General features: G+C 35.4%; 1 protein-coding gene across 1 annotated transcript in view; it reads left to right on the forward strand.

Moving 5' to 3' along the window:
* The window catches only part of KIAA0825 (KIAA0825 ortholog), a 523375-nt gene that overhangs the window by 221044 nt on the left and 287905 nt on the right, over window positions 1-14426 (forward strand). The window contains exons 16-18 of the mRNA XM_030927226.1: window positions 207-431; window positions 8572-8980; window positions 13370-13529. Coding sequence (XP_030783086.1) covers window positions 207-431; window positions 8572-8980; window positions 13370-13529 — 794 coding nt within the window. The remainder of the gene's footprint in view (window positions 1-206; window positions 432-8571; window positions 8981-13369; window positions 13530-14426) is intronic.

A 14426-nucleotide genomic window follows, 5' to 3' on the forward strand; every position in this document is an offset into this window, starting at 1 on the left:
ATTGCCATTCCTTTTATTACAAACAAGAAGAATATTTTTAAAAAATGTTTTATGGAGTGGTTATCAATCATATGATTTCTTGGTTAAAAGCAGCTCTCCTTTCCTATAGCTTTAAACTAGATTATTATGAAACTGAATTCTAGTTGAGCAAGGCACAAATGATTTGCTAGGTTCTGCTAACCATAATATGCCATCTGATTTTAAAGTCTCAACGTGCGTGGAGTATGAGCTGGAGGTCATTCGATGCTTGAGACTGGCACTGACTGATGCCGTCAAGGACACTGTACAGCAGATAGTATCTGTGATGAGCTCTAGGAGAAACTGTGAGACAAACCTAAACAAGCACATTGTTCCTGATTGTTTGCTTGAGAGCATGCCAAAAGAATGGAATTATAGTCCAAAAGAAACTAAAAGGAAAGAATCAAGCAAAAGTAAGTATACTTGTTTCTCTTTAAGAAAATACACCTGAAGAAGCAATTTTCTAGCATATGCAATCAAGTAAAATTCTAAAAGTTGTAAGAATTATGTACTATATTAATCTTCCTTCCATTAAGCATATTTGGGACCCTTATTTTTATTTTTACTATGAGTCACATGATCAAGGAAACTAGAATGGAAAATTATTCAAATGGTCATCTTCTTTATTTAATTACCAGTTCAGGATTTTCTGTGATGTTTTGTGTTCAGGCTAATATTCACAGATTAGTCACATTATTTTGACTAATTTTCTTAAAATTTGTTGAGTAACTTAAAATCCATATCTAGAGAAGATTGCTCTGATATTCCATTTAATTATTTTTTCCTTTAAGTTTTTTCTCTGCAAACATTAATTATTACCTTCTTTTCTCCTGCTAAAACACCTACATATGTAGCTTTTAGGTCAAAAATAGCACCCAGTTTGGTAAGTACATGTATTTTTCTGACAGTGTATTTTTCTCCCAGTGCTTCTGCTTCTAAATTGAGTGCGTTGTTCCTATTCAGAACAGCGCATCCACCAAGTGTACTTAAGAACCATAAGTTACCTACATTATTCGTTTATTTTATTAGTTAAGTCTTCTCTTCTTAAATAGTTTCTCCCTATCTAGATCTTTCCACTTTTGCAGAATTTCACAAGATTTCTTTGTATGTATATTACGTACCTGTATTTGTGAATCTTCTTTTGATTATTTAAAATAAAACTTTTTTCTTTCATATTCATCCTTTAAGAGGAATATTTTCACTAACTTTAGGGAAACTTTCTCTAGTTTTTCTAGAAAAACTAGAAAACTAGGAAACTAGGGAAAGTTTCCTTAGAGTTAGTGAAAATATTTTTTCTCTAAGGAAACTTTCAACAATAAAATACTCCAGCTGAACTCACTAAAGTCAATTCAAGGGACTAGCCTTTCTTTCATTCTTCTCCATGGAGATCCTAAATAATGTGACCTTATATTACAAACTCAAATCAATTATCTATCTGTGACCTTTCAGAGTAATGCTTTAATTCTGTCCAAGCCGTATTAAACTCCCTTTGAATCTAGTAAAGCCATTTAATTGAAATTGGAAAATGTCACCTTTTCATTACTTAAGTTCTTTCTTTTCTAAGAGTTGTTGCCATCTCTCCTTTGTTCTAGCTTTTGGATATTTCATACATTTTGAGCAATTCAGTAGGCATGATTTATAGTTAACATATCATGCCATATGAGTAGCACTATTTTGCTTGTGGCTTTCGAGTTGTTCTATTCATGAACAATTTTGCTTTTTCTAAACACTTTGGAATTCCTCCATACCATTGCAAAGAGCCTCTTATTCCAAAAAATGCTCACTTATAGATACCAGTTGTTAAAGTTTTCCTTACTAAATAACATTTTTCATAAAATGCTCATTCCGAATAAAAGTACAACATAAAGACAACCATGAAGGGAAGTCAGATCCCATGAATATATGAAAGAAAGAGACTTTACAAACCATTTTTTGCATTCTAACAGGATGTGACAATAGGAGAATGCCATTGTTCTCCTTTACTTCCCTCTGAAATGCTACAGGGACTTTTAGATTTGTACTTCTTAAATTTTATTTTCACTACAGCATATAAGATAGAGAATGTGTACATGCTGGACGTTAAGTCATTTATTGATTTCATTATTCATTCAGTAGAAATTTACTAAGTGAGAGACTACTATATACCAGGCACTGTGTTTCAGATCAGAGATAAACCTAAGTGCAGTATCTCCTCTTGGTGCCAGAAGACTAGTATAACTGTTTCAAAATGGGTACAAATAAGAGATGTACAGTTTTTTTGGTGTATGAGAAGAGAGAAAGAAATTAAACTTCACTAAAATCTCACTTGGGGTTGTCACTGGAGATCTTTCTTGGTCTGTGGGTGAGCCAGTGTGTGTTGAGGACAAACCTCGCATGTTCTCACTCATAGGTGGGAATTGAACAATGAGATCACTTGGACACTGGAAGGGGAACATCACACACTGGGGCCTATTATGGGGAGGGAGTAGGGGGTAGGGATGGCATTGGGAGTTATACCTGATGTAAATGATGAGTTGATGGGTGCTGACGAGTTGATGGGTGCAGCACACCAACATGGCACAAGTATACATATGTAACAAACCTGCACGTTGTGCGCATGTACCCTAGAACTTAAAGTATAATTTAAAAAAAAAAAAAAAGTGAGGAAGCTTGAGGGAAGAGCAGGGTTGCCATGCTCTTGGGGAGAGGCCATAGGCAGGGTGACCTTATTCCTCCTTTAGCTTTCAGCACACAGTAATGAATTAGAGTTGTCCTTTGTATTACAGACTCTGATTGTAACAAAATTAATCCTCATAATACATACAAGTGACTTTAACATATTCCTATAAACCAGTAAGTGAACTGCAGTTTAAAACTAGTGCTGGGAATGCAATCAAGAGCAAACAATGACAAAGTGAAAAAGCTCCCACTTGTTTCTATTCTTAATATGAGCTCTTCACAGCCATATTACAAAACAATGATGATTTGATCACATTTGGCCAAAAAAAAAAAAAAAAAAAAAAAAAAGAATTGTGGGGAAATGATTTGAAATGTGGCTTCCCATATATTTTGTTAGATGTGAATCCCTCCTAAGCCAGTATCGAGCCTTGAGATATTAGCTAGTTTGGAGTCATCTTGATAAACAAAAGATTTCTACACTAAGTATCCAAAACATGAAGATAAACTTCTGTAAATTTTTTCAACCATGTTTTAATTTAGTGATATATAATCACGGTTCTTACAAAATTTGTCTAAGTAATTATACATGTTTAAAGGTCTTTAAAAAAATCTAACTTACTAAAAGACAAATAGTAATTATCTTAGGGAATATTTGTCCTTCTTGACACAGTAAAAATGACAGAACATAGAAAACACTATGGTGACAAACTAAAATTCATTTCTTTATTTCTTTATCAGCAAATACTGTGACATTAAAAAACACTGAAGATTTAAAGAAATAAATATGACAATAAAGATTACAGTGTAGATTTACTGGAGAGTTGGATGGAAGTTAGGATGGTTCTGACACAGCTCTGCTTTTAGATATTTGTTTCATTACGTTTCAAAGAACAAATACACAAAGAACTAGTTGTTTTGTTTTGTTTCTTTGACAAAAATTAAATGAAAGATATACCTGAGAAGATATTTTCTCAACAGTAAATTACTTTTTTAATGAAAATAATCCCTTATGGCAAAACTTTTGGAGTAATTGTCTTAATGGAAACAACGAATTTTAGAGAGAGGAAACAGAAGTAGCAAGCAGCATTTAGGAAAATGTGTCCATGCCATTGGTCACATGCAGAAACAGCATGTTGAGAAAGAAACTGATGGCAGAAATACACAAAGTGCTATAAGAAGTCATTAGTATAGTGTATAAAAACCAGGCCTATTTGTTTCATAAGAACCAGTATTATCTACAAAAATATCATCTCTTTTTGCTTAAGAATTTAGAAATAGGATTTTCTAACATGATATAAAATATTGCAAATGGAGAGTTTCAGTGATTCTTGAATGCTTTTCTCATCACTGGCCATCAGAGAAATGCAAATCAAAACCACAATGAGATACCATCTCATACCAGTTAGAATGGCAGTCATTAAAAAGTCAGGAAACAACAGGTGCTGGAGAGGATGTGGAGAAATAGGAACACTTTTACACTGTTAGTGGGAGTGTAAACTAGTTCAACCATTGTGGAAAACAGTATGGCAATTCCTCAAGGATCTAGAACTAGAAATACCATATGAAATACCATTTGGGTATATACCCAGTAATGCACCCAAAGGATTATAAATCATGCTGCTACAAAGACACATGCACACATATGTTTATTGCGGCACTATTCACAATAGCAAAGACTTGGAATCAACCCAAATATCCATCAGTGACAGACTGGATTAAGAAAATGTGGCACATATACACCATGGAATACTATGCAGCCATAAAAAAGGATGAGTTCATGTCCTTTGTAGGAACATGGGTTCAGCTGGAAACCATCATTCTCAGCAAACTTTCGCAAGAACAGAAAACCAAACACCGCATGTTCTCACTCATAGGTGGGAACTGAACAATGAGATCACTTGGACATGGGAAGGGGAACATCACACACTGGGGCCTATTATAGGGAGCAGTGAGGGGTGAGGAATGGCATTGGGAGTTATAACTGATATAAATGACGAGTTGATGGGTGCTGATGAGTTGATGGGTGCAGCACACCAACATGGCACAAGTATACATATGTAACAAACCTGCACGTTGTGCACATGTACCCTAGAACTTAAAATATAAAAAAAATATAAAAATAAAATATTTTTCCATTTGTTTGCAAAAACAACAAATTGACATCACAGATGATGGATACTTATTAGTCAAATTTCAACAATAGCCTTCACCTATTTGGTAGTTAACACTGAAAAATAAATGCCATGATTTTGTGGGCACAGCTAAGGATATACTGGTTTCATGTTGATCTATATGTGTTCGTGTAGTGGCTTTTTCACCTATGACAGCCATGAAAACCTGATCTTGAAACAAACTGAACTTAGAACTTGACCTCTGTATTGTGAAGTGTTAAGCCCAGATTTAAAAAATAATAAAAAAGTACATTGTCCTCATTCAACAAACTGTTACTGATCTTTTTTACCATTAATAAATACAATTTTAAAAATTAATTTTGACATTATTTTCTTTACCTCATTTATTGTAAATTTCCTTTTTGCATGTTTTATCAACCACAAATATATTATTATGGTAGTACCTTACAGAAAAGAAGAAATGACAAATACATCAATAAACATATATTGCATTCATCCTAAGACATAGATTTTCTTCATAATTTATCAGCTCTAAAGTTGGATGACACAATATGTTACATATATACGGCTTAGGTAGAATTCCACTTATTTAAATAAAGACAGAAAGACAAGTGTGTAGCAGTCTTAAAAGATCCTTCCCTGGTATGTTGTTGACATCATCATAGACTCAGAGCCCTAGAGACTGGTAGAATGGATTTATTAATTTGTCATCAGCCTAAAGGTTCTGATTGAAATTTGCCTTAAGCATTAATGAAATAGCTGGGAATTTGGGTACCCGTAGTCCTCAGAGTTTATAAAATATCAGTGGAGTGTAGGTGTGAAGAAGAAAATTGATAATCTTTACCTAATATCTACTTAGTTTGTCAAATATTTACTCAGTATCTGTAGTCAAACCCTCTTTAAGACAGAGGGAATACAAGATACAATCTTTCAAGTCAAAGACCTGACAGCAGAATAGGGACTACGAGACACAAACACATAAAAAACAATGAGACATTTCAAATAATTTAAGAACACTAAGGAAGATTTGCTTTATCTATATTTTAAGCCTCACCTAAACACATTAATTTGAATAAAAAGAAAACATTTATTGAGCAACTATTTTTATCAGGTGCTGAGCTAAGTGCTTTCACATTAATGATCTTATTTAATGCAAGAGCCTTAGGAGATTATTCAAATATGTGTTGGACCTAGTTTTTACAAACTTATAAAGACTGCTCCAATTAATTTTTAAAATGATTCTTAAGTTGTCATGGATTGCAGAGGAGTCACTAGATTAGACATATTTTCCAAGAGCTTTGTACTTTTTTGGAACAGAGTGACTTTTTAAATGTTACACGTATCTTCAGAAAATGTTCACATTGTTCTGTTATTTTTGTTCAGCAAAAACAGTAAAGAATGTTTTACCAAAGAACTCAGAGCTACTTTCTTTTGGCTTCTCATTCAGTTTTAATGTTCAAATTCCATTATGTATATAGTGGATTAAAACACTCTCTGGCTTTGTGGGATAATCAAGGAGCTAAGAGCTTTGTTTCCCATGCTCTGGAGTTTATAGGCTAGCTGTAAAGACAACTCATGAATATATAAATAACATAATATAAATAAAATAGATGATAATACAAAAATAACATAGCCAATTATGGACCTAATTACCAAAATGGTCATATATAGAATATATTCAAATAAATTCACAAGAGGGGAGAGGACTTTGAACTAAGGGTTGAAGATTATTTGTGAACCCTGAAGACAGAGGGCATTCCATTGAGAGTAATGACGTACTCAGAAGCCTAAAAGCAAAGAGGATAAAGCATGTTAAAGGTCTTAAAGAGAAGGATCATAGAAACAGGCTGAGGCTAGACTGTGGAGTGTTTTCACAGCAAGGCCCAAGAGATTGATCTTATAACAGTGGTAAGTAGCTAAAATTATCACAGCAGGGAAATTGGATAATACAGTTCATAGGGATGAATTCAGTTTTACAGTGCAGGAGAAGGGCTGGACATAGCCTGGAGAAGGGAGATGAGTTAGGAGAATACTTCTATAGTCAAGGTACTATGTGTGAAGAAGGGCTTGAGGTAGGTCAGAAACCTCAGTTGGCCCCAGCAATGGGAAACTGGATGGCAGAGATAAAGGGACAGAACTATATATCAATGCTGATCACTGATTAGGTATGAAGGATCAACAGGAATATTTAACAGGAAGGAAGAATGGGAGGGAGGAGGTGAGGAAAGAGAGTAGTGAGGAAGAAGGGAGGGAGGGAGAGAGGAAGGAAGGAATGAAGGAAGAAAGGAGGAAAGGGTGGGAGGGAGGGAGAAGGGCCAAGCTAGTTTGGAAGACAATGAATTTGGTTTTAGTTATATTGAGTTGACGGTGATGAGGACACAGAAGTGGAATGCTTAACAGAAAGCTGGAGTTACAGGACTACAACTCTGGAGAAAGGCCAAGACTTAACATTCTGGAATCATATAGAAGAGTGGTTCTCAACCAGACACAGTTTTGTTCCCAGGGGACATTTGGCAATGCCTGAGGACATTTTTGGTTGTCACCACTGAGGGGGATGCTACTGACATCTAGTGGGTGGAGGACAGAGATGCAGCTGAACACCCTACAGAACATAGAACAGCTCCTCACAACAAAGGATCATCCAGTCCAAAATGGCAATAGTGCTGACGTTGAGAAACCCTGATATAGAGAAGAAGAATTAATACATTTTTCTTGGAAAATATGTCTAATCTAGTGACTCCTCTGCAATTCATGACAACCTAAGAATCATTTAAAAATTAATTGGCACAGTCTTTGTAAGTGTGTAAAAACTAGGTCCAACACATATTTGAATAATCTCCTAAAGCTGTTGCATTAAGTAAGATCATAAATGTGAAATAGCACCAAACAAGGGAGAACATGTAGAATCATCAGCCAAAAGGCTAAGGACGTCTTAGCAAAAATCTACATCTAAGAGGTGTTAGTAGAAAGTGGAAATAGCATAGGACACAAAGAAGCAAAGAGGAGAGATAGAGGTAAGCAGGAAACAATTTACTGACTCATTCATTCAACCAATATTTATTGATAACTATTATATATGAGGTACTAAGTGCTAGGGATATGTGAATGCCTTCTAAGAGCTTATAGTTTAGAAGAGGGTGACATACAGTGTGCAGGAAAAGGACATAATTATTAGATGATGGGGAGTGCTATAATAAAGGCAACAAAATGGGGATCCCTGAAAGAGAGGGTCTTGGGGCTGTGATGGAAGGGTGTAAATGAACTGAGAGGATGATGAGATGAGATAAGATAAGATGGTGAGGCAAGGCTCTCTAAGGAGGTAACATTTGGGTTGAGAACTGAAAGGAGAGAAACCAGTCCTGAGGAGAGCTGGAATGATTCTGTCATGGATTCCAAGGGAGAAGGGCTTAAGGGGGAGTCAGAAGTATCAAAGCCTACAAAGTTGCCCAGCTGGGAACCTTTGCATTTGTTAATTAGGAGGCCACATGGGTCCTGGAAAGCTGCAGTCTTAAAAGAATACAAATTATGAGTCTAAATTTTCTAATCTTCATTTATGAGAGAAAAAAAACCCGGATTTGTGATTTGGGGGAATTTTAGGTAGTACTGCCGGAGACCCTGGTTAGAGTTCTGTTGGAATATGTCAAGCACTTGATCTTCTTGCCAATTTTCTCCACAAAAATTAAACATCTTTATACAACACAAAACCATGCAATGATTGAACGCAAATGCTAATATTAATCATACCTTTTCTTTTCTTCCCCAGGCTTCACAAGGCTTGCTGCTCAGGCAGTATCTATTGTAATCAGCAAGTTACCTACGGTGATTGCATGTTTGCCTCCCCCAATTAAATACTTCTTTTTTCTGTCTGAGAGAAAAATGTCAAAAAACTTTGTTGAATTGAAGAAAGCTGGCCTGCTTGTCTGGAACTTGATTGTAATTATATGTCGGATATTTGAGGACGGAAACACTGTGGAACTTTTAACAGGTGCCTCCCTTGACAGATGGAGTAAAGAAAAACTGGGTTTAATTTGTATGTGTTTGGAGAGCATCATGGGAGACCAGACAAGTATCCCTAATCAAATGATCCAAAAGGTCATACAGAGCATTGAGCAGCAGAAGCCCAACTGGATTGAACGTCAATTGTTGAAAGCAAGGAAACTGAGCACTGAATGGTAAGGTGATGTTTTTCTCTTACTGGATTTCATCAAATGCTTTCACAATAACAAAATCACCAATAAACAACAATATATTGTCAGATGGGCAGCAATAGTGTTTTGCCAAATTCATGGGAGCTTTGATGAATAAAAAAAAGATAAGTATCCCATTAAAAATTGGATTGTTGCACATTTCTTGTCTTCTTAAAATGTGAACCCCATTGACACACTGGAACATTATACTTGTTTAGTCACCGTCTTAAGGTTTCTGATTAAAAGGGTGGTAGTTAAACCCAGGAGAATTTAGTTTCACCCCTTTTCAGTGTGCAAACAGGTATCTAGTGGATACCCTGGAGCATTTTGCAAATGGATTGGGCATGGAGATTAAATTAAGAAGGAATTAATGGATATAAAAGGCTTTTTATTGCTTTCTGTGTACCTGATTGTCAAAAAGGTACACATTTTTCATCTGGTAATGTAAGAATCCCAGAGGGCAACTAGGGCATATCACACTCCAGCTATAAACACACCCAGCTGTTTCTGTATGAAAATGTCAGCCTTCTCATGGGTTTGTCACTAAGAGCTAAGTGATTTGTGATACTGCAAAGATGTTTAAGGGTCCCTGATGAATTTAAATATGTACATAGAGTCCTCCTGTCTTTAAATTAGTCTTCAGGTATAGAATTGCATGGTATTGATAAAGGAATTCCGGCTCACATGGTCTATAGATCACTGTCAGCCCATTTTAAAAACACCCACACACGCTGTCCCTCATTCTTTAAAAATATATTCATGTTGCTAGCAGATACTAATATAACTTTCTGCCCAAAATGATGAAAAGTCACTTGATATATGGTTACTCTTACTAGTACATGGTAATGATAAAAAGATCAGGCTTTGGAATCAGATGGGCAAGTACAAATCCCTTGTAAATGGGTCATCTTGTGCAAGTTATTGAATCTCTCAAAGCCTCAGTTTCAATGATGATACCACACTGACAGAATTGTTTTGAAAAATTAAATAACGTTCATGGAGTTCTTAGCATCAAGCTTGGAACTGATAGGCATTTACTATGTATAAAGTCTATTAAAATACATTGCATTCACTGGTTAGTATTAAGGTAATTAATAATGTTTACTTGTCTATGTTAATCTATAAGACTTTATGTTAATCCAAACGGGGAAAAGTAGGTAATCATGATTTTCCTGGTCTCATCATACTGACCTCTAGAAATGTACTTCTGGAGTGTCCCACGGGTAGGAATTATAATAGCATTCAGGCAAATGCTTAGTAACATTGACAGTGACCGTCTTAATCTTTCTGTTTGCATTCAATACTAATTTACAGGCTTTAATCCAATGACTAAAACATTAAGGCCTGATGTCATTATCCATGGCAGTGGTTGTAAAGGGGAGAAGAAAAACAAGAGTAAAAAGTATATCTGATTATAGTGACAAAGTTAAATTTATGATACTGCTGATTTAGTAGCCCCTATATCAAATAAGATCCATTTAAAGCAATGTCTAGGTAATATATGTAGGGGTACATAAAAGAATCTATAAGCTAAATTTTTTCCTTAAAAGCTGATTTCAATTTAAGTTTTATAAACAGCCCCAACACATCTGGTATCTCCTATAGTGGGAGTTGCCTAGCTAATATTTTGCTGATTAACAATGAGCCAAAAGATTATTTACCTCTCATACAACATGCATAAAAAATGAAGAATTGCTGACTTAAAAAAACGCAGTACAGCCCTCAAAGTTTCTGAGTAATTATGTAATTAGCACAATACATCTTTCTCAATTTCTCAAATGATATCAATATACAAAGTGCAGTTTTAAAGTTATGTATTGCATTTATTTGAAAAAGAGTTAAATTTGACTTAACTCACTTTAGATAACAATCTCTTACAGAGTTTGGGCAGTATAAGAGTGTTTCTTGGCTGGGTGTGGTGGCTCACACCTGTAATCCCAGCACTTTGGGAGGCTAAGGCAGGCGGATCACCTGAGGTCAGGAGTTCGAGACCAGCCTGACCAATATGATGAAACCCCATCTCTACAAAAAATACAAAAAAAAAAAAAAAAAAAGGTAGCTGGGCATGGTGGCAGGCACCTGTAATCCCAGCTACTTGGGAGGCTGAGACAGGAGAATTGCTTGAACCCAGGAGGCGGAGGTTGCAGCGAGCCGATTTCGTGCCTTTGCACTCCAGCCTGGGCAATAAAAGTGAAACTTTGTCGCAAAAAAAAAAAAAAAAAAAAAAATAAGAGTGTTTCTTGTTGACTTTGATTTCAAATTGATTATCTGTTATACGAGTGCACTTCCACCTCTAAGTATTTCTCACTAATTGGTGGTCATTTTCCTCATAGATATACACTGTGAGGAAAAATGTATTTCAAAACATGATGTCTGTATTAGGTAGAGGGTTGCCTTGGTTCTACCGTAATTTTTTAAAAAAATCTAAGTATGTAAGCATTTAAACTAAAATGGTTCTTCTGTTAAGATCAATTAAATCTTAATTACTTATGAAGATTATCTGAAACTACATGATACCATTTAGCTAGATTCCTTTGACTTGCATCCAGATTTAACTTTGATTTTATGGAAATGGTGAAAATAACTGCAGTGGAAAAGGTGGCAGCTGTAAGTGTTGCCTGTCTTGCATACTGCCTGAAAGCATTACTATTCATTAAAATCACCTTCACTTTGTAGTAACATTCAAGCTGTAAACAGTCAACTTAGATTCTGGAGAACACACAGCACAAAAAGTAAAGAAATGTCTGTCTTTGCAAAGTAATTTGTCGAGTTGAAGATTATTGTTTTTCATCATGGTGACCCTGACTTGGCTGGCTGGGTGCATATACAGATTAAGATTAATGCAGTTATTCCTTGGCTAAGGTCTGCCTCTTTCAGGGCACATTCTCCCTAATGACATGATTGATAGGCAGTCCCAAATCCGGAGAGGAACTCATTAATCATAGCATTGACTGAATCCAATCATTTGCTTCACCTGCACAGTGATGGACAGGAAAGGATACAATTCAGGAGCTGACACTGAGATACTCCTTTGTCAGAGGGCCTCAACTTTTTCAATGTCAGCCTCGACAAAACCTGACAAGAAATTTTTTTTTGCAACGTGTATACAGTTTCACAAACATACCTGCAAACTTATTTTATTGTAAAAAGGTCTTTAAAAAAAACAATTTACTCTAGCTAATGAATATCTCTAAGTCAAAGTAGGATTTTCTTTATTTTTTAGCAAGGCTATATGATCTTAAAGTTCCTCCCGTTTTTGAGAAGGATGTTTTGAAGCTACATGTGGAAGCAATATCCAAGTTAATGTCCAGCAGCTGGGTGTCATTTGGTTCCGTCTTCAGGTCAGCGGCACTGACTCTTAGCAGAACTAATTTTATAATCATGGCAAAATCTCAGTAATGAACTGCAGTATACAGCTGATTACACCACGGTAAATTTTATTTAGTCTTGGAAACGGGAAAACCTTGAGTTTTAAGAATACTTACATTGCAAAGTGTAGCATGATCCCAATAACAACAAGAAAATTCGTGTGGAATATATGTGTACATTGAATATCATAATTTTTTGCACTGGTATAGTTTGAAATGTTTAAATTCTTTTTGTCATCCATTATTACCGTGTAAATAATGTTCAAAATCAACAATATGTATATAGATCCTTCTAAAAGAAATGTTTTAAAACTATATCGTGCACATTCCTGGTGTGGTGATAGTAGACTCTTTTTCTGGAAGAATAATCAGGATAGTGACTTTGGCTAAGTATCTGTTACAGAAAGAAACAGGAGTGGGGCACATAGTTTTAAAAGGCAACAAGTGTCAAAGGCCGATTTAAAATACCCACTGGTAAGCACACCGCCACGAAGCACCCAGTCTATATTTAGCATAATAGGCTCTCCCTTTTGACACTTTAATTAATCTTCAATGTGTTCTACAACAGGTGTAAAGAGGATTCTACAAAAGACAAAAATACCAAAGCTATTTCAGGCATCAAAGATACTTTTTATCCACAAAGAGAAAATACAAATTATTTCTTACGTATTGTTAAAAAGAAATGTTTTGTTTTCATCTCATGATTATAGCAATTTCAACAATTGCAGTAATGGGAAAATGTTTTATAGATAGGGAGTATAAATGCAGTAAAGACATGTTTTAGAAGAAACGATTCAATTTTTGAAAATGCTTTCAGGTGCTTAATTCTAAGGTGCTGTTTATGTGAGCAGCAGCGGTTTGGGAAGGCCTACCTATTCCAGCGAAGTCTTTATGGATGCTTTGAATCTGAGATTTACATCAACTCTCCACACTCCATCTCCATGATTACTCTCCATCTTTACAATTCTTCACTACTGATATATATATATGCTTTCTTTGTATTTAGTGCATTTATGACAATAGAGAAAAGCATGGCCTTACAAGAAGGAGATATTGCTCTTGAACTGACTGAGCAGAAAATAAACACGATGGTTCTGGATCTCTGCCACAGACCAGGTGGCAGCGAGTACCTGAGGCAAATTTATCACATCATGCAGCTCAATGAGGTAGGGAAACGGCCTTTTTACCAAGCAATTAGGTGTGTACTGGCCTGAGGCAGCGTCTGCTGGCAGCTAAGGGTTAGTCAAGGAGGTGATAATACTTCTTAAAGTCAATACCAAACTCAATATTGCATTATTAATAGAATCTATTCAGCCCCGGCTGTTCTGCATTTGTACAGAAAAAGCTTCACTGAAACAATGTAGATTTTATTTATATGGTTTAAACAATAACACGGCTCATAAACTCAGTTCAGTTCTGAATTGTAGAGACTAGAGGTGTAGTTTGGGAATTGTGTGTTTGTGACTGTTAGGCTGATGTTAAAATCTGGTATTTGTACAATGAATTTTCAGAAGAGAGACTTAGCTCTTTTCCTGCAGATATCATGCTTGTGTTGGTGAAGTTGGAGATTTCTTATTTAATCAAAAAACTTAAGAAGAATATTGGACCATATTCGGGAGCAACCAGATGAACCAAGGAAAATTCATTAATACACAGACGCTGGTTGAACCAATGTTATGCCTTTCTATCGCCTTGCCCTCTGACTTTGCATGTTTTTGGCTGTTTTAGTGAAAATGTAAATAGCACGTTATCTCAGCTATTGAAACAAAGTTCTCTAACTTAATCAGGTTTCAAATTTGATCATATGTGTCTCAATTAGATTGTGGCATCTAATTGTGTTTATATTTGCAAATACATGAATGTAATTTTTGGAATAGTAAAAATTGTATAATGTGAATATATAGTATTTTAGTTTTATCTATATAACGTAGGCCTTTATCACCATACATTTTCAAGGAATAAATTAAATTCGACAATAGCATGTTACAACTTGATTATATAAATGTTTTGCCCACCATTAGCTATCTGAAAGTTACTTCAAGTATACCTTGTTTCCTGGATTT

Source organism: Rhinopithecus roxellana, chromosome 3, assembly GCF_007565055.1.
Source record: "Rhinopithecus roxellana isolate Shanxi Qingling chromosome 3, ASM756505v1, whole genome shotgun sequence".
NCBI lineage: Eukaryota > Metazoa > Chordata > Mammalia > Primates > Cercopithecidae > Rhinopithecus > Rhinopithecus roxellana.